The sequence below is a fragment of the Musa acuminata genome, chromosome BXJ3-3 (genome assembly GCF_036884655.1).
Source record: "Musa acuminata AAA Group cultivar baxijiao chromosome BXJ3-3, Cavendish_Baxijiao_AAA, whole genome shotgun sequence".
Classification (NCBI taxonomy): Eukaryota; Viridiplantae; Streptophyta; class Magnoliopsida; order Zingiberales; family Musaceae; genus Musa; species Musa acuminata.
This window is the reverse complement of record NC_088351.1, coordinates 24,761,551-24,785,516: the sequence shown is the minus strand read 5'-3', so window position 1 is coordinate 24,785,516 and position 23,966 is coordinate 24,761,551. Positions and strand designations below refer to the sequence as shown.

The 23,966-nt window shown below is 42.2% G+C and overlaps 3 protein-coding genes and 1 non-coding gene across 4 annotated transcripts; 2 read left to right on the top strand and 2 right to left on the bottom strand.

Annotated features, from left to right (window-relative positions):
• The first annotated feature begins 1,362 nt into the window (after positions 1–1,362).
• Positions 1,363–4,183, top strand: LOC103978338 (wall-associated receptor kinase-like 14). Its single transcript, XM_009394098.3, has 3 exons — positions 1,363–2,555; positions 2,648–2,737; positions 2,838–4,183. The coding sequence occupies exons 1-3, from the start codon at positions 1,739–1,741 to the stop codon at positions 4,076–4,078; spliced, it is 2,148 nt and encodes a 715-aa protein (XP_009392373.2). The 5' UTR covers positions 1,363–1,738; the 3' UTR covers positions 4,079–4,183.
• Positions 4,184–4,323: 140 nt separating this feature from the next.
• LOC135586629 (type IV inositol polyphosphate 5-phosphatase 11-like) lies at positions 4,324–9,474 on the top strand. The gene is made up of 8 exons (XM_065143280.1): positions 4,324–5,193; positions 5,777–6,041; positions 6,136–6,403; positions 6,481–6,606; positions 6,680–6,867; positions 6,953–7,090; positions 7,182–7,325; positions 9,337–9,474. The coding sequence occupies exons 2-8, from the start codon at positions 5,829–5,831 to the stop codon at positions 9,376–9,378; spliced, it is 1,119 nt and encodes a 372-aa protein (XP_064999352.1). The 5' UTR covers positions 4,324–5,193; positions 5,777–5,828; the 3' UTR covers positions 9,379–9,474.
• On the bottom strand, positions 7,935–16,779 carry LOC135633609 (uncharacterized). The gene is made up of 17 exons (XM_065143279.1): positions 16,354–16,779; positions 15,426–15,788; positions 15,189–15,329; positions 13,737–13,869; positions 13,532–13,645; positions 13,352–13,425; positions 13,210–13,284; positions 13,007–13,099; positions 12,815–12,875; positions 12,381–12,713; positions 11,244–11,370; positions 10,970–11,069; positions 10,336–10,405; positions 10,104–10,256; positions 9,397–9,492; positions 8,941–9,257; positions 7,935–8,483 (listed from the first exon to the last, which is right to left on the bottom strand). The coding sequence occupies exons 1-17, from the start codon at positions 16,438–16,440 to the stop codon at positions 8,256–8,258; spliced, it is 2,565 nt and encodes an 854-aa protein (XP_064999351.1). The 5' UTR covers positions 16,441–16,779; the 3' UTR covers positions 7,935–8,255.
• Positions 16,780–21,633: 4,854 nt separating this feature from the next.
• Positions 21,634–21,707, bottom strand: TRNAV-CAC (transfer RNA valine (anticodon CAC)). The gene has a single exon. It is a non-coding gene; the product is annotated as a tRNA-Val (tRNA).
• Between the last annotated feature and the right edge of the window lie 2,259 nt (positions 21,708–23,966).

The following is a 23,966-nucleotide window of genomic DNA, read 5'->3' as shown; positions in this document are numbered from 1 at the left end:
TCCGAACCAAACTAACTTGCTCGTCGGAGGGGCCAAAGTCAGGAGATACTCGACGAAGGTTGTTTTGCAAGAAGGTGATTGCTACTGAGCAACGGGCGTCTTCACCCCGAAGTTGTCATCCAGTGCGTAGAGGAGGGTGGACCAGCGGATCGAGTCCCAACCAACGCCAGCCTGCACCTCTCATCTCAAGGGCACACTCACGAAGAAAGATTACCAACTACCCCGGGGACGAAATGACACATCTCATCATAAACAACACTCAAGTAGGCTGGCCTTAGAATGCTAACCCCCGGCCGCTCGCAAGGACTCAGCCGACCCTTCCAGCTCAATCTTCGCCTAAAGCACTTGAAAAGTTCCGATGACTCAGCTTAGCCACCTCATCATCCTACTTATTCTACCAAAAGTTTTTGATGTCGGCGTATGGACCTAATCTGACTCACCAGCCACACAGAATCTTTGTTGACTAACAAACCTGAATCTGCGAAGAAGTTGGGAGATTTTGTTGACTAACAAACCTGAATCGAAGAAGTTGGGAGATGCAGATCCTTTCTAGTTTCTCGACACTCCAGTTGCAACGTCTTTAATCAACAGAAAGAAGAGTTGACTGTTACATGTTGGATAAGAAGAGGTCCCGTCGCCCATGGGTCAACGCCGCCCTACTTGTCTGCATTAATGCTCTGATGGATTCGGCTGACCAGCTCAAACGCAAGGTGTTGTTCTCCGTGCCACCGGTATCGGAACGACAAAGGTGAATGGATCTGGTGGCGTGATGCCTAACTGATACCCAGACCACTAACAAAGTCACCATGGCTTTCAATGATATTTCGTGCCAGAAAAGAATATGAGTAGAATGCCAATAATGGATGTCTCTGTGCTCGATCATCTTTCTTGGTCATCCATAAAAAAATGTGCACGTAGAAGACTTGTTTGTGCGCTCTGTATTCAGCTCCGGTCAGCAATTACGCCTACCACAAGTCCTCGTTACGTGTACGTCAAGTCTACACAGATCTCTGTGGTGTGGTTCTTTGGAGTCTTTGCTGGTTTTTCTAGTCTCCTCTGCTGAGGATGGACGGGCGAGGAAGAAGAACCTGCACACTTGCCATGTTCAACTTGGATCTCACGCGGAGTTCATGGTGGTGATGCCTCGTGGCCTAAATCTTCCCTTCTCCTTTGTTGGGTTCGGATATTTGTGTCGAATGGAGCCGACAGTCCTGTAGAAATCCACCGCACTCTGCTTGTCTTGTTGGTTAGTCGACGTGGTCGGCTTGAATCGACAGGATGCACTGACCGATCTAAGCTAACCACCACTCATCAAGATCCACTTGTAAGGTCTTCCCTTGTTGTCAGATGGCGACACCATGAACCGGAAAGGTTCTCCCCTGCGCGAGTCAGTCAACCTGGAAAGCAGAGTCCAAATGCCAACTGCGACGCTATGGTGGATGATGATGATGATTCAAAGTACAGAAACAAAGATTAGTAGATTAATGACTTGAAGCCTCGGGAATTCAAGCCTTATTAAATCCATTTCCCAGTCGCTGCGGCATTTCTTCTGCGTCACAGGTTGGACTGGTGGCTCGGATAAGAAGACGACCAAATGGCTGAAGATTAGAGAGCACAGATTCAAGTCAATTTGATGCAGCGTTTTGAGGTTTAGGATCAGTGCCATGAGATTTTGCTTGCCTTGTGATGATTGGAAGAGCAGTCTCTCCTTGAGGATTGTGGTTTCGATGCTGCAAGCATGTGGGTTCGTCCCTGTGATTGGGCTGGAGCGCAGCTGAAACGAGGAGGAGAGACAGAGATGCTTCGTTTCCAGCGAACGCGCCACCGTCTTCTCTTGTTGTCCTTCTTGGTCTTCCTCGCGGACACGGTGGTTGCCGTCGGATTGGTTGTCTCTGCACAAGCAGCCAAGGACTGCGAACGAGCCTGCGGCTCCTACGCGGCCCCGTATCCCTTCGGCTTCTCCGATGGATGCCCCATCCACCTCGGCTGTTCCAATCTCCCGAAACCCACGATCCGGATCGGAGAATTCACGGTGCGGAACGTCACAGACGACGGCCTCTTGGTCGACGTCCCACCGGCGTGCAACCGCTCCGTCCACGCTGCCAGGAGCCTCTTCGGCAACAACTACGCGCTGAGCTGGAGGAACGTACTGTTTCTCCGCAACTGCACGCCCACGGCAGGCAAGAGCTTGACAGAGAGATGCAGCGTCGACACCATCCTGATCGACGGCAGCTGCGGGCCTGTATATGACAACGCCACCTGCCTCTACAATGCGACCAAGGAAGGTTTCTTCAACGCCGACAGCATCGCCGCCTCCGGCTGCGGATTCCTCTTCACGACCATTGGCATCAAGGACCCGGGCGGCGTCTCGGTGCCGTCGCTGGACCTCAGCACGGCGGAGCTGGCGTGGTGGCTCGAGGGAACGTGTCGATGCGCGGCCGACGCGAATTGCACGACCGTTACATCCCCGGTGACCCATCGGCCGGGATTCCGGTGCGGCTGCTCGGAGGGGTTCCAAGGGGACGGGTTCATCGACGGCACAGGTTGCCGAAGAGGTTAGGCCTTTCCTTCTATCTCCATTTTCCTTTGAACCGATACTTTTTTGGACTTGAATTGTGATTGTTCCTTTTGGATTCACTCTTTCCAGTGTCTGATCCCAATCAAAAATGCAATCCAACAAAGTACATGACAGGTGGCTGCGGTGGAACCACCAGCAGATATGGTTTTCTCGCTGGAGGTATTCTTCCTGCTATGTGGTTGATCAAAGGACCAGCAGAAATTTGATGTTCTTGCCGACCATGACTGCGGTGCTAAGATGATCGATCATCTTGTTTCAGGCATCATAGCTGGAGCCTCTGCAATGGCTGCCTTGGCTGCCGTTTGCTGGTGGATCAAACGTCACTCCTCCTTGACGAGGAAGCGGAAGAGCATGAGACGCCTGCTCTCCGAGGCATCGTGCGCCGTTCCCCTCTACTCCTACAAGGACATGGAGAAGGCCACCGGCGGCTTCTCGGCGGACCACATCCTGGGCACCGGTGCTTTCGGCACCGTGTACGCCGGCATGTTCAGCCACGACAGGCTCGTGGCGGTGAAGAAGATCAAGAACCTTAACAACGACAGCATCGAGCAGGTGATGAACGAGATCAGGCTGCTCTCCTCGGTGAGCCACCCCAACCTCGTCCGCCTCCTGGGATGTTGCGTGGAGCAAAGAGAGCAGATCCTCGTGTACGAGTACATGCCCCACGGCACCTTGGCACAGCACCTACAGCGGGTGCGGGGGCCGGTGCTGCCTTGGACCGTTCGCCTCACCATCGCCGCCGAGACCGCTAAGGCCATCGCCTACCTCCACTCGGCCGTCCATCCTCCCATCTACCACCGGGATATCAAGTCCAGCAACATACTGCTGGATCACAGATTCAACCCCAAGGTTGCAGACTTCGGCCTGTCGAGGATGGGCATGACGGAGATGTCGCACATCTCGACGGCGCCGCAGGGGACCCCCGGCTACGTGGACCCGCAGTACCACCAGAACTTCCAACTCTCCGACAAGAGCGACGTCTACAGCTTCGGCGTCGTGCTGACGGAGATCATCACGGCGCTGAAGGCTGTGGACTTCAGCAGGGCGCAGAGCGAGGTGTTCTTGGCGGCGCTCGCGGTGGACAGGATCGGCAAAGGCTGCATCGACGACATAATCGACCCTCACCTTGCCCCGCACAGAGATCCACGGACGCTGGCTTCCATTCACAAGGTGGCCGAGCTGGCGTTTAGATGCCTTGCCTTCCACAGGGACATGCGGCCGTCCATGACGGAGGTGGCGGACGAGCTCGAACAGATAAGGCTCAGCGGGTGGGTACCCACCGACGACAGCATGTTCCTGTCGAAGTCGTCCTCCTCGTGCTCGTCCCCGTCGAGCTGCAACGAGAAGCCGCGCGCGACGTCGAAGAGTAGGAGGTTGGCGTCGGTGAGCAGCAGGGGAGAGGAAGTGAAGGGAGGATCCCCTGTTTCAGTGCAGGAGCCATGGTTCAGCGATCGGAGCTCTCTCTCCGAGAACAACCTGTTGGGCAACGCAATCCATTGATCTGCCATGCTCTTTCGTCCATCTGTACTGAAAACACACACTTTGGAGTTGAACACGCACTGTCTCTATACAGAAGTGGCAACAATTTCCATGTTCTCTTCGTCACTACGTTCTCTTCAAATCAATACTTTTGCATGGATAATTAGGATGCCTATGTTCCTCTCACGCGTCAGATTCCGGTCGACGGCTACAGCTATCTTGGCGCCGCCTCAAGAAATCCTTTGTGACTCGATGATGAAGGCAATTGGAAAAGATTTAGGAGGCATCGCAGCGCAGAGTAAAAGAGCTGTCTGGAACGATGTACTCTGAATCGACTACATTATTCCAAAAAATTTGTTTGCAGATATTTGATTTCCATAGCCTTGCACTGTCGAGGCAGCAATGTCAAAGTAGCAGTTGAGCTTGAAAGAAGGATCATGATGCTTGTTCTCGAAGCTCCATGAACACCAGGAAGTGATCTCAAATGTCATGGCCGGTCTCCTAATCAAATAAGTCAACCACCGGAAATCAGACATTTGTCCCATGTCATTAACGGACGGACAGGTGCCCGATAAAGACCCTCCGGTGCCAGCTCCAGCAAATTCTACGTTTGAGCTCCGACAAAGTTGTGTTCTCAGATTTCTTGCACTGACCAAATCACATGTTCTTCCTCCTCATTAAATTTTGGTTTACATTGAGCTCAGTTGATGACAGTATACAATCTGCAGACGCAACAAATAATGTGAAAGATATTGATTGCAGGAAAAGATATCCGATTTGGTAACTCGAGCATAGATCAAATGTGAAAGGCTCTGAGAAGGAAATTTGCAACCCACACCAAACTATGTTAGCTCATAAGGCGGCGAGGAAAGAAGATATGGCAAAACTTTGATCCATCCAGCACTAATTTTAGTTTGACCAGTGCAGAACATGAAAAGGACCCTAACTTAAGGAAACCGACTTCTTTGAGCTGTGGTAAGAGTTGTGCTTTGCCTCTTCCAAGCATGAAGAGGTGTGTGTATATATATATATATATATATATATATATAAGACGAAGGACCTATTCTTGGCATCAGCAATCTTGCAACAAGGAGGCAAGCTATCATGGGCAACTGCAGTGGTCTTCATTGTAGAAGGTTTGTCTCCTTCTTCCTTCGTCTAATGGCCTCCTCCTCCTCCCTTCTCGTCTTCTTCGTTGGCATGCATAGGAGATGAAACTTATTATATAAACAGAAATAGAAGAAGACCGTTAGGATTAATAAGTATTTTAGGATTTTTTAGGGATAAAGAATCTTCTTAGTACCAAAAGGAGTCTCGTGAAAGAAGAGAATTATCCTGAAATTTAGCATAAACTATTCTATATATCTTAGGTTTTGATAGTAAAAAAGAATAATCGGAGGAAATAGTTTTATTCTCTAAAGTTATGAAAAGAGCGAGAAAAAAAATATAAATTCTTTGAAATTTACTTTTAAAAAGTACAATGACATTTATATTTGAATAGAAAGAACTTAAGAATCACGACTCGTGATTGATCTCACGTACGGAAGAATTTAATCTAACATAGACATAGATCATCAAACCAAGTTAAATCTTATATCGATTTTTAGATATATTATTATTCGATCAATGATATCTGGTTTTGCAAGTATTCTCTCACACAGACCCTCCCTTGGAAGCATTAGGATTTGTTTACCTAAGACAATCTATTACGTATCGTAGTGTAACAATCACGATGGTCAAATGAACTCAAGATAACGAGACAAGTGTCACGATGAGTGAGGCAGACATCATTTTCACTATCATGCGGGCGATGGTGATGGCTACTTGCAGGGAAAGATCCAAGGAGCTGAAGAAGGATCGCAGATTTGATTCCATGGGCGCTGCTCATGAAGGGATAAAGACGGTGGCCATCGAAAAGGTTTGTGAGTTCACCACCAGCTCAGTTACTTGTGTCTGCATAGTGACATGGAACATGAATGGAAAGGTAGACAAAGGTTTCGATTTGGTCGACCGAGCAAAAGCACCTATATATTCCCGATTCACGTTGGATTCACAACCCCATGTTGGTTTATTCCAAGGCATCCTCGGGCGACATGGCGAAGCTCATCGGCTGGCACAGAAGGTTTGATCTTTTAGCGGTAGGGTTGCAGGAAGTCCCAAAGCATGACGTCGGAGTGCAGTTGCAGGCTGCTCTTGCCGAAACCCACCGGTACTTCATTCTTACTGCTTCATATCTTGTGGAACTTCTCATATACCGTCCTTCTTTTAGCCTCTTGGCAGCAGCGACGATGCAATCGCTGCAACTGTTTGTGTTCGGCCCCAAAAACTCCCAACCCTTCGCGAAAGGTGAGAGCACGAAGAAACAGGGAGCAGCCACGAGAACTCCGCTTGCAGCTTCTGCTGACAACTCCTCGACGATGCAGAGACGAGGGTGGACAAGCACGCAGTCAGAGGCTGTGGAGGGTTGGTAGGAAGGAAGAAGGGAGCCGTGGGCGTGCATATCGAGTTCAATGGAATCCGCATGGTCTTCATTTCCTGTCATCTCTCAGGTGTGGAATGCTTGGATCGATCCTACTGCTCATAAGCAATCGTATCGAACTGTCGTGTGTGTGTTACATGCAGCTCATGCGCGCAACGTGGAGGAGAGGAACTCCCAGTGCAGGCACATCTCCCACTCGCTCTTCGCCAAGGACGGGAATCCATGTCGAAGGCATTGCCATGTGACGGTGTGGATGGGAGATCTCAACTACAGATTGCAGGGAATCAGCACCCACCCAGCACGAAGCCTGATCCGTAAGAACCTTCACAACGTACGTAAGAGATCATGCCTCAAATCTGTCCTCTCCTCTCCTCTCCGTGCTTAGGTACACTCTGCGTTGCGTGATGACGATGCAGCTGTTGACGAGCAAAGACCAGCTGCTCCGGGAAGCGGAAAGTGGGGAAGTGTTCGATGGGTACTGCGAAGGGAGCTTGTCGTTTAAGCCGACGTACAAGTACGACGTGGGGAGCAACAACTACGATACGAGCTACAAGGTGAGAGAGAGAGAGAGAGAGAGAGAGAGAGAGAGATCATTGCTGGTTAGCATTCAGTGCCCCTGCAATGACTGCTCGCTATGATTCACAGGTCAGAGTGCCTTCGTGGACCGACAGAATCTTGTTCAAGATCGATAGCTCATCGGGGATCGATGCGGCGTTGCACTCCTACGAGTCGATCGATCGAGTCAAGACCTCTGACCATAAGCCAGTGAGGGCCCACCTGTGTTTGAAGGTAAAGAGTGTGTCAGTGATCTCTAACATGCAAAAATCATATGAATGGTGTGATGTCAATCTGTGGATAGTGTTGTTTTGGAGACGGTGACGGTTTGAAATAATAATAATAATAATAATAATAATAATAATAATAATAATAATAATAATAATAATAATAGAAAGGAAAAAAAATGACTTATAAAAGGTCATCGCCGTTGCCGGGGATCGAACCCGTCTCACCCGCGTGACAGGCGGGAATACTCGCCACTATACTACGACCTTGGTGAATTGCCTTCCCTTTAAAATTATAAATACTAAATATTATTAGAATATTATTTACAAAAATGAACAATTGAATTTAGATTAAAATTACACCTAAACATGCAAACATATCATCCAACCATATTCAAAAAAATTACTTCTTGTGTAACAATTGCTGCTAAATTTAATAAGCTTAAAATCACATGAAACTAAAACCATCTTGGTGAGTAGGATGTTTTCCTAAAAGGAAAATTCAGCCAGGAGTTTGTAGCTTTGAAATATTTCACAAATCCTAACAACAATATATATATAAACACTTCCAATGTAGTTTCTGCATGCCACATCACTTCAACTGGAGACCTTGGAGTTGTGGTGATCTCATCATGGTCTTGTTATTCGTTCACAGAGCAAGAAGTGCCACATTATCTTCAAGAAACTCATAATAGAAAAAATACTAAATACATTCAGCTGTTTCCACACTACCCTCCTCCCATTTTGCTGTCAGCCAGGCTAGTTCTTAGAACAAGCCCAACTACATACCACGAAACACCCATGGATCCTCTTCTTCAAGGATTTTCCCTGCCCTAACCTTTTGGCACGCAAAATACAGGCGTGACTAGTCCTAGAACAGAAGCTTGAGAAGAGAAAAATAATGGAGAAAAGAGATACAAACAGGAAAAACAAGGCTTTACAGGTACTGCTGGTTTTGTGAGTACAGATTGCCGATGCGTCTCATCCACCATGGTCGCATCTCGCCGTAGCCTGTGCACTGCCCCTCCCCTTCCTCCTCGCTGCCGAAAAGTGTTTGGTCTGAGCAATCGAGGCTGGCCCCACATGCCGCATTATATGACCGGCATGCAGAGTGGCACACCCGGAGCCTATTATCTCCATCCTTGTCACAACGTTGGATTGAGATCTACAATAGAAAAGGAGCAAAAAATTAATAACTTGTTAACCTTCTGAATGCCATACAAAGTGGTGCAGGTACATCCCTCTTCCCGACACCATCTTGGCTATATTGTTAAATAAACTAGTGATCAATCATATAGACAGGTGATGGCAAGCATGAGCAAACAGGACAAAGGCTAGCTTCAGAGCACAACTTATTATAGGTAAAAAATTGAACCAGAGTGTCTTTTCAACAAATTGGGTGAACACTACATGAATGTTGATTGTTGTGAAATAAGATGAAGTATCCTATTTCCCTGATAGACGCTGTTCATATCTTTACCAAGAGTAGCAAATTAAACTGTTTATAAAAATTATGAAAACACAATCCAAAAACTTTTTTAAAATCCATGTACCGGTGATACAGAACCAATCAACAGAACATTTAACAGAATCTTGAGAGTCAATAGATGCGAATAACATACCCAGCAGGCGAGCCGCTTTGCTGCAGCAGCACAGTGGCCATTATTAAGGATGCTAAACAGCATCCGGCCACCTGGCATCAACCGGTTGTAATTAGGCATTACTACAGCTGATTCAAGCTGCTGGAGTATGCTTGGTTCACTTGGCGCACAGTGTTGTCCAAATGCATCCTGAGCTAGCACATCACCACAAATCGAAAGGCTAGGCAGCAACGAGGAGCTGTTCTGGCAAGTATAGCCAGCATAATCGGAACAGCGGAACTCACAAACACCATTGTCACATACTCCTCCATGCAAGCTGCACTGCTCATCGCAAATAGCTGCAAAATATGCATTAATGACTCAATTTGAATGCTTTCTTTGGTTTAAGAGCATGAGCATCTAATTGTTACTGTACAGGTATCAAACATAACAAATGAATTTGGAAGACAACATGGATAGCAGAACAGGGAAGAGTACCAGTGGAGCAATCAATGCCAGCAAAGCCACTGTCACACTGACAGGCACCATTTGGATGGCATGTGCCATGCTCGCTACAATTTCCTGGACATGATCCTGTAAATGAAGAAACATAGTTTATATAGTGAAAAGCATGAACTAGAGCACAATGCACGAGTTGTCAATACTGCAGAGTGAAAAAGAAAAGACGATCTGAAAGGACGTTATAATGCCACTACAATATTGTAAAAAGTAAAAGATCAGCCAGTCCTTTGTAAGGCAGCATAATACAATTTAGAAATGGTTTCTACTTTGTGATAGAATAAGACTGCGATCATATCCTTCATAGTGAATCATCCGGACGGTTATAATGATGTAAGATATGCTTCTTGGCATACATTTTACTCATAACTTTCACAGCATCAGCGAAGCTAAAATCATCATCAAACACAGAAAGCCAAATATCCCACTGAGGATAATTATTTAATTGATGCCAGAAAAATGATGTAGCACCCCACCCACCCACTATAGAATCATATACTCTTTATTTGTTTTCTCAAAAATCTTAGTGGCATGACCAGCAATAATTGTAGGAACATATCACTTATTCTAGCTCCTCCAATTCAGTTGAGCATTTTGAAACTCACTCCTGCTTGACAGTTCAGGACTTCTAACTAAACCCCATGACAAACTAAATATATATGAAGGGTTTAATCGTGTTAACTCACTTTGGCTGCAGTCATCACCATGAAACCCAAGGAAGCAGTGGCACTCCCCATCTATGCAATCACCATTAAAACTACAGGAGCCAGGACATTGGCCAATTATAGGCACCGGTGCACCACTGCACAACTCATGATATGCTGGGCATATCAGCTCACCTGAATCATCAAGGTAGTATATCTAACTGTGAGACCACAAAGATCACATATGTGATGTTTAACACAATGACCAACTCACCATTGAATCCTGAAAATTGAACAGGACCACCAGATTCACGACAGACCTTCCAAACACCGTCCACAGCAACCTAGATAAAAGAAATTAATAAGATCTACCATGGTTATATGTGAGCATAGGTCTACAGACATGCTAGATCCACCTGTCATGAAGTCGATAAATCTAAAACAATATTGCAAGGACAGGCAGAGGAAAACCTAAAAAAGGAGCAAATAATAAATTGCATCGTGAAAACTTGTTTGCTACAGATCCAAAGGAGGACAACAATTACAAGTTTGTCTGCATTAGGTAGGAATTTCTTCTGCAACATTCAGAATAATTTTATACTTAAGAAATAAACTGGTTCAAAATATGTCAAACCAATTTCACTATCCAATCCAATTATTTATATTCAGAACATAATGCCATCTACAAAGTTACCAAGAGACAATGCAGGTCCAATAGTTACCATCAATGACCAAGAAAAATTACAATCTACAAAGCTTAGACACTAATCCTGGCTGCCAGAGTCCCTACTGATAAAATCTCACATGAATTGATCAGACAAATCAAGTGTATGGAGAGTAAATAAGCTGTCCTACTTACTGGCATGAAAAACAACAGGAAGATTATGCAAGATAAAAAGTTGTTTTACCTCTAAAGTGTTGTTTGTACACCTGTGTTGATAACAACCATTACCCTGAGTGGTAGAGCCCCTTACAAAGCCTGTGCGCACCAATGATGAAGTCATGCACCTAACAAGCATGTACCACCAGATAGGAAGGTGATCAAGAAAGACTACAGTTTTGGTCTGTTTAAACACTGCTTCAGGCATATTTGGATTTCCCATTATGTTATACACTTTAATATTTAAGCCTTTTCTCACAAGCAAATTTAACTTATGCAGTTACACCAAATCTCGTTCTTACCTGGAGTTACTTCCTCGGACCTCACCTAACATTCTATCAGGTGCACGTGCACTGTTGGTGTCTGTGCAAGAACCATCAGAATAAGCAACAAAATATGTGCAATAGTCTGCCAATGATGATTGCCCACCTGCAATACAACAGGTCTTATAACATATTTAAAAAATGCATCATCTGAAATGCTCATATTTCTAAATCTTATGAGCTACAAAAATACCGCTTCAGTTGGATTGATAAAATGAATGATAGCTTTATCTAATGAGGGCAAACTTAGGCACGTTTGCTTCAAACTGGACCTAGAAGTAGGATTACAAAACTTGTAGTCAATACAATGCAATTATTTAGCATGCAAATGTGCATAGTTCTAGTAAATTGATGGTTCACTACATACAAAATTATAAAGAATGATATCAAGAATTAACTTTTTCTCAACCACAAGGAGTCCTTTTCAAAAACAAACATAGGTAAGAAGATAAGGACATGAAAAAGAGAAATTGTCACACGAGGCTGGTATCATACATACACAAACCTGCAGTGATTCGTTTTTGTAATTAGAACCCCAAGGAGATGGAAACACAAAGCAAGAAAGCTTCTTGTAAATCTGAAACAGCTATATCACCAGACAGGCTGACTAACAATTTCACTTCAAACTGCCAAGGTTGATCACACTGTTATACAATTCACCTTTCTTTGCCTTCAATGTGTTTCACCAATTACTGACAATATATGCATAGCCTTTGCCCCCTTAGCCTGTCTATAGTCTGGTCCAGCTTGATCTCACTCATTTCATCCACCTGTGGCATCTCCTCAGCTTCATCCATCAAGTGACTATTTATACCTATTTGAATTTGTAAATTTAATATTTCAATTACCCCACACTGAAAAACAAGAACCAACCAGAAAATGTGACTGCTATTCTGACTCAAGATCAGAACCCTCCAAACAGGCAGCATTGGAAGGTGCTCAGAGGTTCCAAGCCAGCACAGTGTACTGGCATTTAAAAGACAACAAGAACAATAAAATAAAATAAAAAAACACGATACATCATTATACTTTATCATGAAATAAGAAAGACCAAAGACATCAGAAGATGATATCATGAATATCATCATGAAATAGAACACATATTTCCAAGCTTACCTTTATTAGCCTGTGGGAAATATTGAGCCCATTTTGGCAAGTCCCCATTATAGCTTACAATAGGACAATACCCTTCTGCCTCCTTGTTGTATGTACAGCCTGACAATTGAGTAGTGTTGCATCGGTATGCCCCTTTCCAGTGATTGCAAGGAGATGTAACAAATTCAGTTCCTTGATTCTGACCCCAGTCAAGGTGATCTGCCATGCTATAATTAGCATGATACCACCCACTGTCCTCTAATAAAGCCAAAGTCATTTTTGAAACTACAGATCTTGTATCGACAGATCCTGTCATAATTTCATTCATTAGAAGTCTTTTCTCCCAGTGAGATCCTGCCAATAATTCATGTATCATTTAGAAATTATGGTGAGAAACTTAATGGGATATTCGATGAGGCATTTTGACTACATTCCACTTATGAAATTGAAGGTACCTGATGTACCACGACCCCCTCCATCTTCCAACTCTAAGCCAGTAAAATTTTCAGAAAATGCCTGACAGAAAAGCATAACCACTGTGCTCAGCGACACCATAATCTCAAATTCAGGAACTGAATTCATTTGCATACTGCCATTACAGAATAAAGCAAGAATCTCATTTCCCTATATGGTTCAGTTAAACATACACCATAGTGATGTCTGGCGTGCATAACAACTCGAGGCAGGACCACACGTGTGACCATACGCCCAAGCTTCTCATCCATAACTTGAACAGTGACCTAAAAAAAAGAATGATCCATTAGATATTACAGATGATAATTGAATAGTAAGGACTAACCAATTGAGCTACACAGGATTAGAAATTAGTGAAGAAACTGCAAATGGATACCTGGCTACGCCTTCTTTTTCTCTCATCACGGAAGTGTGCAAAGGCATGAGGATCAAAACCTAAAACATGCATGACCTATGGACAGAAATCCTCATAAGTTACCAGGAGTAGTTGAAGGATTGATTTGTAGAATGTTGCTAACCTCATGTATCAAAGTAGCTGAAAGTAACGTTTCAGCTTCAGCTGTTAAATGACGGGGAGCGACATTTACATGACCTACCGATTGCGTAAGGCTAAATTACATTAGCATAAACATCATAGTTAAAAAAATCCAGATAAAGTTTGTCAGTAAATGCCAACAAACTAATGATATAAAAAGCACCTGCGATTGCACGACCCCATTGATCTCGTTCACATGCCACTGCCCAAGCAAGAGTGTTGCCAGTTGTGGGTCTAGTGGTTACCAAGAGAACCAGATCTGAATCAGAAACACCATCTGCAAAGTATAGGTAGATTTATATGACAAGAAAAATAAAGGAGAAATGCTGAAGCCAAGATAATATAACAAAACTAAACTACATCGGCACCTTCAACATATTCATGGGGGAGTTGCACCCCACCATCCTGTCCACATGCAGAATATCCACTCAACCGTAAGTTTCCCTTGACAGGTTCAACTGCTAAAGCCCTTTTGAACCACTCTGCTGTTTGTCCTAGTGCCTGCTCAAGAATTTTTTTTATGAACAAAAACAATCGATCTAGGGTCTCCACAAATAAGAATGATAAAACATCGTCACTAACTTCACTAATTTTTGTATCCAAGTCAATTTTGGCCAATAGAATGTCTAGTTTCTGTCAGATCTTCATAGGCTTCACCATCTTCAACCAGTACTGGAAGATTCAAATTACACTAAATTCTAAACATTAAAGCTTGACCATATCCAATTTCCAAAAGTGAATCCATCACAAATATCCACTGATTAGGTCTACTCAGACATTTTTTCTTTCCCAGTTTTGACTCTTTCTATAAATTGACCCAATCCTACCCTCTAATGGCCAAATTGAAAGTCAAACTATCAAGCTTTAAAGATGATCATATGCAAGATCGGGTTGTTTGCTTGTCATTACATTTAGTTCTTAGTGAAATGCTTCCCATATTCCTCATGACAGCTTGAACTAAAGTAACGCAGCTTATACTTATTTCCATGCCATCAGCTTTTGAAGCATTGTGTCTTTCATTCTATGCATACAAAATCTGGTTGAAATATTAGAAATATAACCCAATATGTTTCATTAATACAACCTTAATAGACATCACCATGATGCATAACAGCAGCTTTTGTTAAGTCCTAACTGCTAAGTACTTAGAAGTAAGGATTGCTACCAAAAGCTGAAAAGAATGAACCTAACGAACACAATATTGAGTTTGACTAATTGAAAATTAAAGACTAATGAGCAACAGCAGAAGAGATAATTTAGTAAATGTAACTAGTCTAGCAGACATAATACTTGTTGGAATAATACGCTAATACTTCATAGAGTTCTATCTGTTCTATTTTGGCGCATTGAGTTCATTGTCAGAATGCTTGTAATACACTTTTAGCTTACAGTGCATCACTCGAAGTAAATAAAAGCTCACCTAAAGATGTAAAGCCATCGATAGGGTACAAAAATGATATTAAACAACATGATGTAAAGCTAAATGGCATTAATATTCTCTTCTAGTTTTCTTGAGGTTTCCAAAACCTAATTCAGTACAGGCAAAAAGTGGAACTTCACCGAATGGACAGAAACTGAACTTGAAAGTGAGACACCTTGAATGCACTATTTTATGTTCTCATCTAGTTACCACCCACAAGTTGAGAAATCAAAAGTTGGATGAGAAAACATATGCAAATTTTGGGAAAAAAAATAATGAGCATTTTGCTCTTAAAAAGTGGGCAAATAAAGAAATAGACAAATCAAATTGGTATATACAAGTTATACCCACATGAATCAATGCCGACATGGCTGAAGCACCAACAGACAAGAAATTGTACCTTTCGAAGGCGTCTTTTTTTATCCTCCCCTGAAATGTCTTCCGATGTGCAGTTGTACCAACAATCTGCAAATACTGGCCGATCCCCATGAGTCTTGCACACAGGGGTTCTTGGAACTGATGTTACAGGTGGTTCACCAAGCTGAAATACCATCATGATAAGAGATTAATTCACACCAAAAGAACGCAAGACTCTGAATTCATAGTTGGAGGAATTATCTAACAGAAACACATTTACCTTCATGAGTTCACCAACATTTTGGCAATCTCTATCAAGAGAATGCCCCACAGCATCATAGTTCAAAAGTATCCGGATGGGCTGCTTTGCATCCTTTTGCAGCAAAGGTGCCGAGGACACCTCAAGCAAAGCTCGTCCACCACTACGGCGTGACCTTGACAAACTAGACTGGTAATAAATTTGTGGAGTAACGGAGTATTCTTTTCGACCAGGCCGACGCCTCTGATGGAGTATCTCATCATGGATGCATGAGTGCGTGAGTTGAACATCTTTCTCCCCCACCTTAGGATTTTGCGAAAACAGCAGCTCACTGTCTTGAGATTTTGCACCGGTTCCTCCAAAACACACCAGAAGCAACACAAACTGTACAGAGAATAGCAAATTGAAACTGTGAACTTCCTGTATCGGCCAAAATCGCACCAAAGTATCAGAAAAACAAATGACTGTAGCGCATTAGGTGGACAAAAAGAACGATATCAAATAGCCATTGAATGCACTAGATCAACACAAAAAGCGCTTCACAATTTTGATGAACCCACAGAAAAAAGTATAAAGCTGGTTCTATACAAAGCACAGCAACGACTGCAAAGCTTTCAACAAAAACTCATGAACATCACGAACAACTACAAGAAAGAATCAAGACTTCTGTCACCGCAAGCAGTTCGACCGATTCCATAACGCAAAGAAGAACAATCATCAGAAACATCTTAAAACTACACAAAGATGATATTTTTTTCGACGAAAACGAGAATAAGAAAAGTAAGCCCTAAACCACAACCAGCCCGGTCACCCAATTGCCCCAGATCACAGCAGACGCCGTAATCCAAGGTAAACTCGAGACAACTATCATCCAAATTCTTCGCACCCGCAACACAAGAAACCCCCAAAACTTCCAAAACCTCAAGATCAGCGGATCAACCCGCCCTACCTCAAGAGTGACAGCTGCGAGAAGCACCGACAAGCGAAATGCTGCCCTCGACGACACCCCGCGAGGAAGCGAGGGCTTCACCTCCATATATCGACCCCAGGAGTTCCCAGAGCCGCTTCCATCAAACCACGACGGGACCACCCATTCGCGCAACCTAGCACGACCGGCTCCGCCTTGGCTGGACAGGAACTAGCTTTCCCCACCGGCCGGGTCGTTGCTATGCCGGCACGCCGCCCGGATCGAGAACTCCCGTCGCGTGGCCTTCCAAGGGCGGATCAGAGCACCATTACGGGCGGCGACGCTCCCCGACGAGCGATGGAGGATTCTGGGCGCCGGAAGCAAGGAAGAGAGTAAGGTTTAGGGAAGTCTACCACGCGAGAGAGAGAGAGCGAGAGAGAGAGAGAGGAGGAGGAGGAGTAGTGTTACGGTCACCGCTCGCTTAAATCTTCACCCGAAAGAAGGTCACGATTTAATTTTAACGGTCATTAAAATAAAATCCATTTTTTAATATATATATAATACAAATGCCACTGTACTTTAATTTTATAACGAAAATGCCATCAATTCAGTCTAGGGCTTGTCCATTATAATTAGAGCCAATTACAGCAAGACTTTTGTTATACATTATTATTCTAAGGTAATTATTACAAAACAGTAGAAAATTTAAATGATGTTGATTTAACAATGGACGGTGATCGATGAAAGAAAAAAAAACTCAATTAAGCGTTGTTCTCACTTTAAATTATATATAAATGTTGCTTAGTTGAAAATTATGACATACTATATTGATTGTAGCTGAGGAAAGCTGAAGGGGTCAAAAGAGTGTTAGATCGTGTCGATAAAAAAAAGATGCATTTATGACAGCCAAATTGGATAGCTTCATTTCTGATCAATTCTGGATCTTATGCCATAAATTCTTCCTCCTCATGAGTGTGAATATTTTGTTTTGTTTAAAGAAAACAGTGCAGTGGAAAATGTGGAGAAGCTTCATAATTTTTCCAAGTCATACTCGTTGAAGATGTCATTGATGTGTCCTTTCTTTAGTCAAACAAGCTAAAATAGGTCATTGTTTTCCTTTTCGTTAGGCTAGAGTGAGAAACGTTCTTTTCTGTATGAAACAATCAGCTAAAGCATACAGACATCAAAACAAGGGCCATCGATTTCCACAAAGATCTGAATCTTCAATTGTTTCCACTTTGTTGACTTTTGTTTTGCATTGCTTTGTGATATGAAGTTATGGTAGTTGTGTCCGAAAAAATTTTAGGTTCAAGTCAATTCACAGAAAAAATGCTACCACAAACACTGCTTCTTGATGTTAAAGATCTTCTTCATCCTAAGTTGCTGAGAACTGATCACTCTATGCATATTACATTCACCTCCAATCAGCATAATCACATTTTGTTTACTGATCATCCACCTTGTCATAATATTTGAGAGATACAGGAAGATGGTAACAAGCAAATCATATACTTCAGCTTAGCAGCATAATCATATTTTTGCATACTGATCATCCACCTTGTCATAATGCTAAGAGATACAGGAAGATGGTAACAGGCAAATCAGATACTCCAGCTCGGCTAAAATGTCAAATCTTACTGATCCCAACCCCAACCATAGTTGTAAGATAGATAGATAGATAGATAGGTAGATAGGTAGATAGATAGACACCCACCCACCCACAAACCACCATAACTGTAATCACATCAAATATTTAAGTTAGGAATTGATTTTCTTTCCTTACTTGTTATTATAATTTAAGGAAATCCTAATCTACTTCCTTGTTTGTTGATATGAATTAAGGAAATAACTAGTAAGTATTCCAAATATGATGATATCATATTTGGTAGTATATTAAATGGAAATAATTTATATTAAATAAATACGAAAATTAAAATTTATTTCCCTTAATAAAGGCTCACCTCCTATTTAAAGGGGAGGGATCTCTCTCTCCGTTCCTCACCTAGTCGAGCCTGGCAGCGGGAGGAACAAGGAGTTACACCCTGTTGACAAGAGAACGAGGAGTTACACCCTGTTGACAAGAGGTAGGTTTTCCCTACCTTTCTTAAAAGTTTTAGCTTTTATTTTGATTCTTTAAACGTTGAAAGTTTTATAGTTTGAAAAATGTGTATCAATTCTTTAAATGTCAAAATTTTTTGTATTAAAGTAATCAGTTAAAGTTTTCAAAATATTCTCTGACCCATGATTAAGGTTTTTATTGTAGAATTAAATATGTTAAAAAGGTATATGTTTTATATGATATATTTTCTGTATTACAGTTTATCTTTAATCTTATCTGGATTAAAATCTTGTTAGACTAGAATATGTTATCTAAAATCCCTTTTTGATATTCTTTGATCTGAATTTTAAAATATATTATTCTAAATGATTTAAAATATGACTAGAATATGTTGAAATTTTATGTGTTAAAAACATGATTTTTATTTGAATTTAGAAAGCTATTTCCTTGTGTTAAAAACTTATCTCCTAGTCCCTCTTTTAATGTCTTATGATTTCTAGTCAAATTGAGAATGTTATTTCTTTGTATTAAAACTTTTCTCTTCATCTATCTTTTAATGCATTATTATGTTTTCATATATGTTGTTAATGGGTATATGCTATGACTAGTCCATGGGCTAAGACTGGATCAGTTTTATGTAATGCATGCTCAATCATGTATAATGCACATGACCAATAGATGGACTGGCTCAATCTAGCCCAATATTATTGTTGAACTTGAGCCCAAATATTGATTGAATTAAACTATACTTGATTAGTCTAGATCAATTCAGGGTGATTCCGAATTGATTGACTTATTCAAGTTAGTTTAACCTAAATTGAACTTAATCTAGTCTAAATTATACTAGTCTAGGGTGGTTCCAGACCAGTTAAATAAGGATTAGAGATCAGTTCAGTTAGGCTCTAGTAAATCGAGTTCAATTGAATCGATTAAACTAGAGTTCAAGCCAATTGAGGGTTAATTTATATTATTTGATATTGATGATTTTTTTGAAAGAGACGTTTTAAATATGTTATTTCATCCCGAAATGGATATGACCAGTGTGAGATTATATTCCTGCCAAGAGCAGGTAGAGCGATTCCCTTCGGGGATTAGCGGGCCGTCAGACGTGGCGGCTGGACGGTTCCTCCATCCGCTGTTGGGAGGAACGTGTCCCCACTTTGGCGGGTGTGGGACACCACTCCATCCGCTGTTGGGAGTGTGATATGAGTTTGCCTCCATCCGCTGTTGGGAGAACACAAACTCATCCCGTAGGATAAAGCCTCTCCATCCGCTGTTGGGGGAGTGCTCCTTCGGGTACTTGATATACGCCAATGGGATGATTGATTGAATTTTGGTCATGTATTTATCTTGATTTGACTTTTGGGGTTCCTACTCAACGTTGCTGAATTTTCTTTGTTTTTGATTTTCAGAGCAGCCTCCCTCTAGTACTAAATCAGATTCCAGTGGAGAGCGAACATTCCTCTACCGCTAGGTAGAGCCACTTGGATGACTCTTGAAGTTAACTTTTCTATTTGTAATTTGATGAATAAATGAATTGTAATAAATGGTTATAGATGATGAATAAAGTGATGTTTATTTATTTGGTCTGTGTGAAAATATATGAAAAAAAAAAAAAAAAATCAGGATGTGACAATAACTATACAAGCAAGAAGGTCCTGCTGTAAATACATGTGAGCTAGATGGCATATTCATACACAAATAAATTTTCTTCCAAGTGGAGTTGCCGGATGGAAGAAAGCTTCAATTTTAGAAGCAGCAAGAATTGCTGCTCCAGTGGGATAAGGAAGAGGGAAGAAGCCTTGACATGGTGGGCAGGGTTTGGTATTGCTCCGATCCCAACCTTCCAAGGAAAGCCACTTGTTCTATTGTTTACGTGCCTTCATGTAATTATGTGTAGGCTTATTCTTTCTCCTCCTCCTTCCTGATTGCCTGCTGAACAATTCAAGGGTAGGTGGAGAACCACAGGTCATGTAGTCGAACTATCTTACTTTGGGTCATCTATGGCTTTGTTTATTATATGCACAGGAATCAAAAGAAATGTGTTCAATTATTTAGTCTTATCCGGAGAGAACCACTGGGCAATAGCTACTATCAATTGTGAATGTGGTCCACAGAGAGTCAATTGGATCTCAACTATCTATCTTTTTGGGAAGATAGAATCACAGGACTCAAAGGAATTTAGCTAAACAATAATAAGACAACCAAAAAGTAACATAGTAAAAAAAAGTCACTTAGGTACCAACACTTACCTATTAGCTCTGCTCCAACAGTAGTTAGTTCCATATTACATGGTACTGAAGAAGACCTACAGGAAAAAAGAAAAAGAGGAAGAGAACAAAGAGAGATTGTGATGACAGCGAGTTAAGCACTTTCCTGCAGAGTTGGTGACTGAAGCCACTTTAATAACATAGTAAATTGAAAGAAAGAACCCAAAAGTAATGTAAATAACTTGTACTGATGTGCTCGAGAGAAGGAGATGGTTAAGAAATCCCCCAAGTCTGCCGACGAAGAAGACTGTATGAAACAAGTATTGTGCTCCAACCATGCCTCCCTCCTAAATCATGATTGCTTCACCTGAAAAGCCAAAACCCAAGAAGAACGCACTGCTTCTTCTTCAACCATGTCTTCACCTAAAAAAATCCCTACACCCGGGCAGCATACTTCATTCTTCAGAGGACACTTGCATGCCTCCTTGGAATCGCGAGGTGGGATTTCTTTGCATCAGTGGACGCCACCACCACCAGACAGGGGTTCCTTAATCTTGGAAGGAAGAAGCAGTTGGACACCATGGCTATTGCTTGGTGTCAAAGAAACACCCACACTTGTGCTGATTTATCCTTGTATGGACCTATGGCAACACAAGAACAACGGGGTGGGTCGGTGGGTGGGAATAAGAAGGGTTTAGACATTAAATATAAATATTTACATAAATGCCAAAAAAGGGCAAAATATGGCATTATATATATATATATATATATATATATATATATATATATAATTAATTGGCGAGAATTACAGAAAAAAAAAGGCCAAAATATGACATTATAATATTATATATATGTAATGCCTAACATAGGGTCAATAGTGTGTGAGACTAGCGTGATAACCAACTACACCACCCAGACGATGTGAATAGGGTCAATAGAATTAATATATATATATATATATATAGATATATAATTAATTGGCGAGAATTATAGAATAAAAGGCCAAAATATGACAACATTATAATATTATATATATATAATGCCTAACAACTATGTCTGAGCCCGGGTTCGAACCGGGGACCTCTAGTGTGTGAGACTAGCGTGATAACCAACTACACCACCCAGACGATATGATCAGGCACAATAGTATTTATATATATATATAGAAATATATGTATAATGGCGGCTAAATTCGCATTCCAGAGATGCAACAGATTTTTATGGACCAAAAGAGAGTCAACTTATTCTTCGTAGAAGTCAACTCATGATCCATGTTGGTATCAGTGTTTTAGACGATAGATTTATCATTTTAAGAAGGGAAAAGAAGGATAGATTTGACAAAGATTACACAAGCTATTTAACTCAAACTCCCGAAGTATAGATGAGGGTCGAGCAAATCGTTGCTTTCGGTAAACAGAGAACATCACAGAAGCAAAGGAACACAGTGGACTTGAAGAAGAAGAGATTGCTCGACAAATTTCCTTTTTCATTTTATTTCGGAAGAATTCTTCCTTCCTCCTCGCATTCTCGAGAGAAGAAACGAAGGAAGAAGAGAGTGTGCTCCTGCTCTTATCAGTGTCTGTTCCCTTGGGTATATATGTAGTCTGTGTGAGCTACAAGCGTTCTTCTCATCAAGCACTCCTCCTCGTTAGCTGCTCCACATCCTTCGTCCACCCTTTCAAAACCGTCTGCTTCTGCACCCTATTACGACAAACACATTACATATCAGAGACAAGGAAAACAATCTCAATTAACCCAAAGAAGACATCATTTCAGCTGCCAAGGTGAGTGTTTTTCTGCAGAAATCGGACAAGTGCCTCTTGTTGGGTGTTTCTGGGATCCACTGGCTCATGTCGAGCTGCTTGGCCAAGTGAGAAAGAGAGCAGAACAGCTATGACGAAGAAGGTGACACACTTTGCCATGACAGCTATCTTGTAGATAGATCCAGGGGGATGCTTCCCGCTGGTTGAACACCAGAGAGAGGAAGCTGTACTGAAGTTGGAGGAAGAAGGGAAGGGGAGTGGAGAGGCTTTTAAATAGAGGCTCATGAATGAGTGTGGACACATGGATTCTTCTTTTCTCTCTTTCAGACCGACCGTTCACAAACATATGACTTGTAATTAATTGTTTGTGATATTCTCTTGAAATGTTCCTTCAGCAATAATCCACAAGCTTCTTTCTTCTTCACCGAGGAATTCCCTGCATGAATGATACCCGTTGGCTGCAACTTGTTCTCGGTGGATGCCACCTTCTCTCTCCTCCTTCCGCAGTTAGTGACTTTTTGACATGGATCACTCCGTTCTTTCCGCAAACCAAAAGCTCTTCCTGTGGATTCCCGATAGGGTGGGTTAAAGAAGTTCGAAGCTGCATAGATGAAAAGATTGCAAGTATTCCAGAAAGACGGTAAGATTACTTATTTGTTTTGCTGGACGGTGGGATCAACTCAAGATCTCTGCTGTCGGACACCACTAGAGAAGTTACTGGTTCGACCATTGTCTTAAAGTCTGAATCCGATGAGGAAGAATCTCGTTGTTGGTCAGCTTCGGCAAATCTTCAACAGCCATCCACCGTAGAAGATAGATAGGTGAGGTGATGACTTTGAATACTCTTTGTTTTCAGGAAAAAGAAGATTCGTTATGGTCTTCGAAAGCATGCGAAAGCTGTGTCACGGACGGCCTTATCAGACACAGCTCTCCTGTATCCACGTAGAAGACTCCCGAGTGATATCCCCCTATTATATACATTCTCACATAAATCTCAAAAAATTAACATATTTATTCTCTCGTCCTTTTTAGAAATCAAAGAGAACACAAGTTTTAAATGTGCTAGAGAGAATCCGAGGAATACTCTACTCAAAAGTATCTTTCTTCACACCAAAATTTAGGATATTTATAGAAGAATCAAATCCTAATTTTGAGAATTTACAGAGTATTAGTTAATAATTAGTGTGGAATAATATATTGCTCGAATTATGGGCTAAGCCAAGAAGGGAGTGCAGACATCCAATCCAAGCATCATGGAGAGCGGAAAGATTTGGTTGACCGTCGTGCCCTGCCATGAGTTGACCGCTTCCATCCTCGCGAGAGAACAACCATGGAAACTATGCTCTGCAGTAATTTTCCCAATACAAGCCGACGACTCCTGAGATGTGCTCCTTATGTTTGAAGACATCACACGAGCAGAACAATGTTGCAGATATGCGTGAACGTGGAAGACAAAAGATTCATGTCTTCTAGTCTTCATAGGAAGAACGAAGAACGAAGAAGGAAGACTAGAACAGAGAGCAGCAGCCACAGTGATTTCCTGACGGTGACTCAGTTCAATCTTGTCCGGTGCCCCACTCCTGATGATGAATACTGGTTTCTTGTCTGCATTTGATCATTGCT

Bases quoted from the DNA above. Each gene is read 5' to 3' on its own strand.
- LOC103978338 (XM_009394098.3), top strand. From the start codon at position 1,739: ATGTGGGTTCGTCCCTGTGATTGGGCTGGAGCGCAGCTGAAACGAGGA. The intron at 2,556-2,647 runs GTTAGGCCTTTC...CACTCTTTCCAG, and splicing joins CGGCACAGGTTGCCGAAGAG to TGTCTGATCCCAATCAAAAA. The intron at 2,738-2,837 runs GTATTCTTCCTG...ATCTTGTTTCAG, and splicing joins ATATGGTTTTCTCGCTGGAG to GCATCATAGCTGGAGCCTCT.
- LOC135586629 (XM_065143280.1), top strand. From the start codon at position 5,829: ATGAGTGAGGCAGACATCATTTTCACTATCATGCGGGCGATGGTGATG. The intron at 6,042-6,135 runs GTAGACAAAGGT...GTTTATTCCAAG, and splicing joins CATGGAACATGAATGGAAAG to GCATCCTCGGGCGACATGGC. The intron at 6,404-6,480 runs GTGAGAGCACGA...TCGACGATGCAG, and splicing joins CTCCCAACCCTTCGCGAAAG to AGACGAGGGTGGACAAGCAC.
- LOC135633609 (XM_065143279.1), bottom strand. From the start codon at position 16,440: ATGGAGGTGAAGCCCTCGCTTCCTCGCGGGGTGTCGTCGAGGGCAGCA. The intron at 15,789-16,353 runs GTAGGGCGGGTT...TTCTCTGTACAG, and splicing joins TCGCAGCTGTCACTCTTGAG to TTTGTGTTGCTTCTGGTGTG. The intron at 10,257-10,335 runs GTGAGTTGGTCA...TTGATGATTCAG, and splicing joins TCAATTTTCAGGATTCAATG to GTGAGCTGATATGCCCAGCA.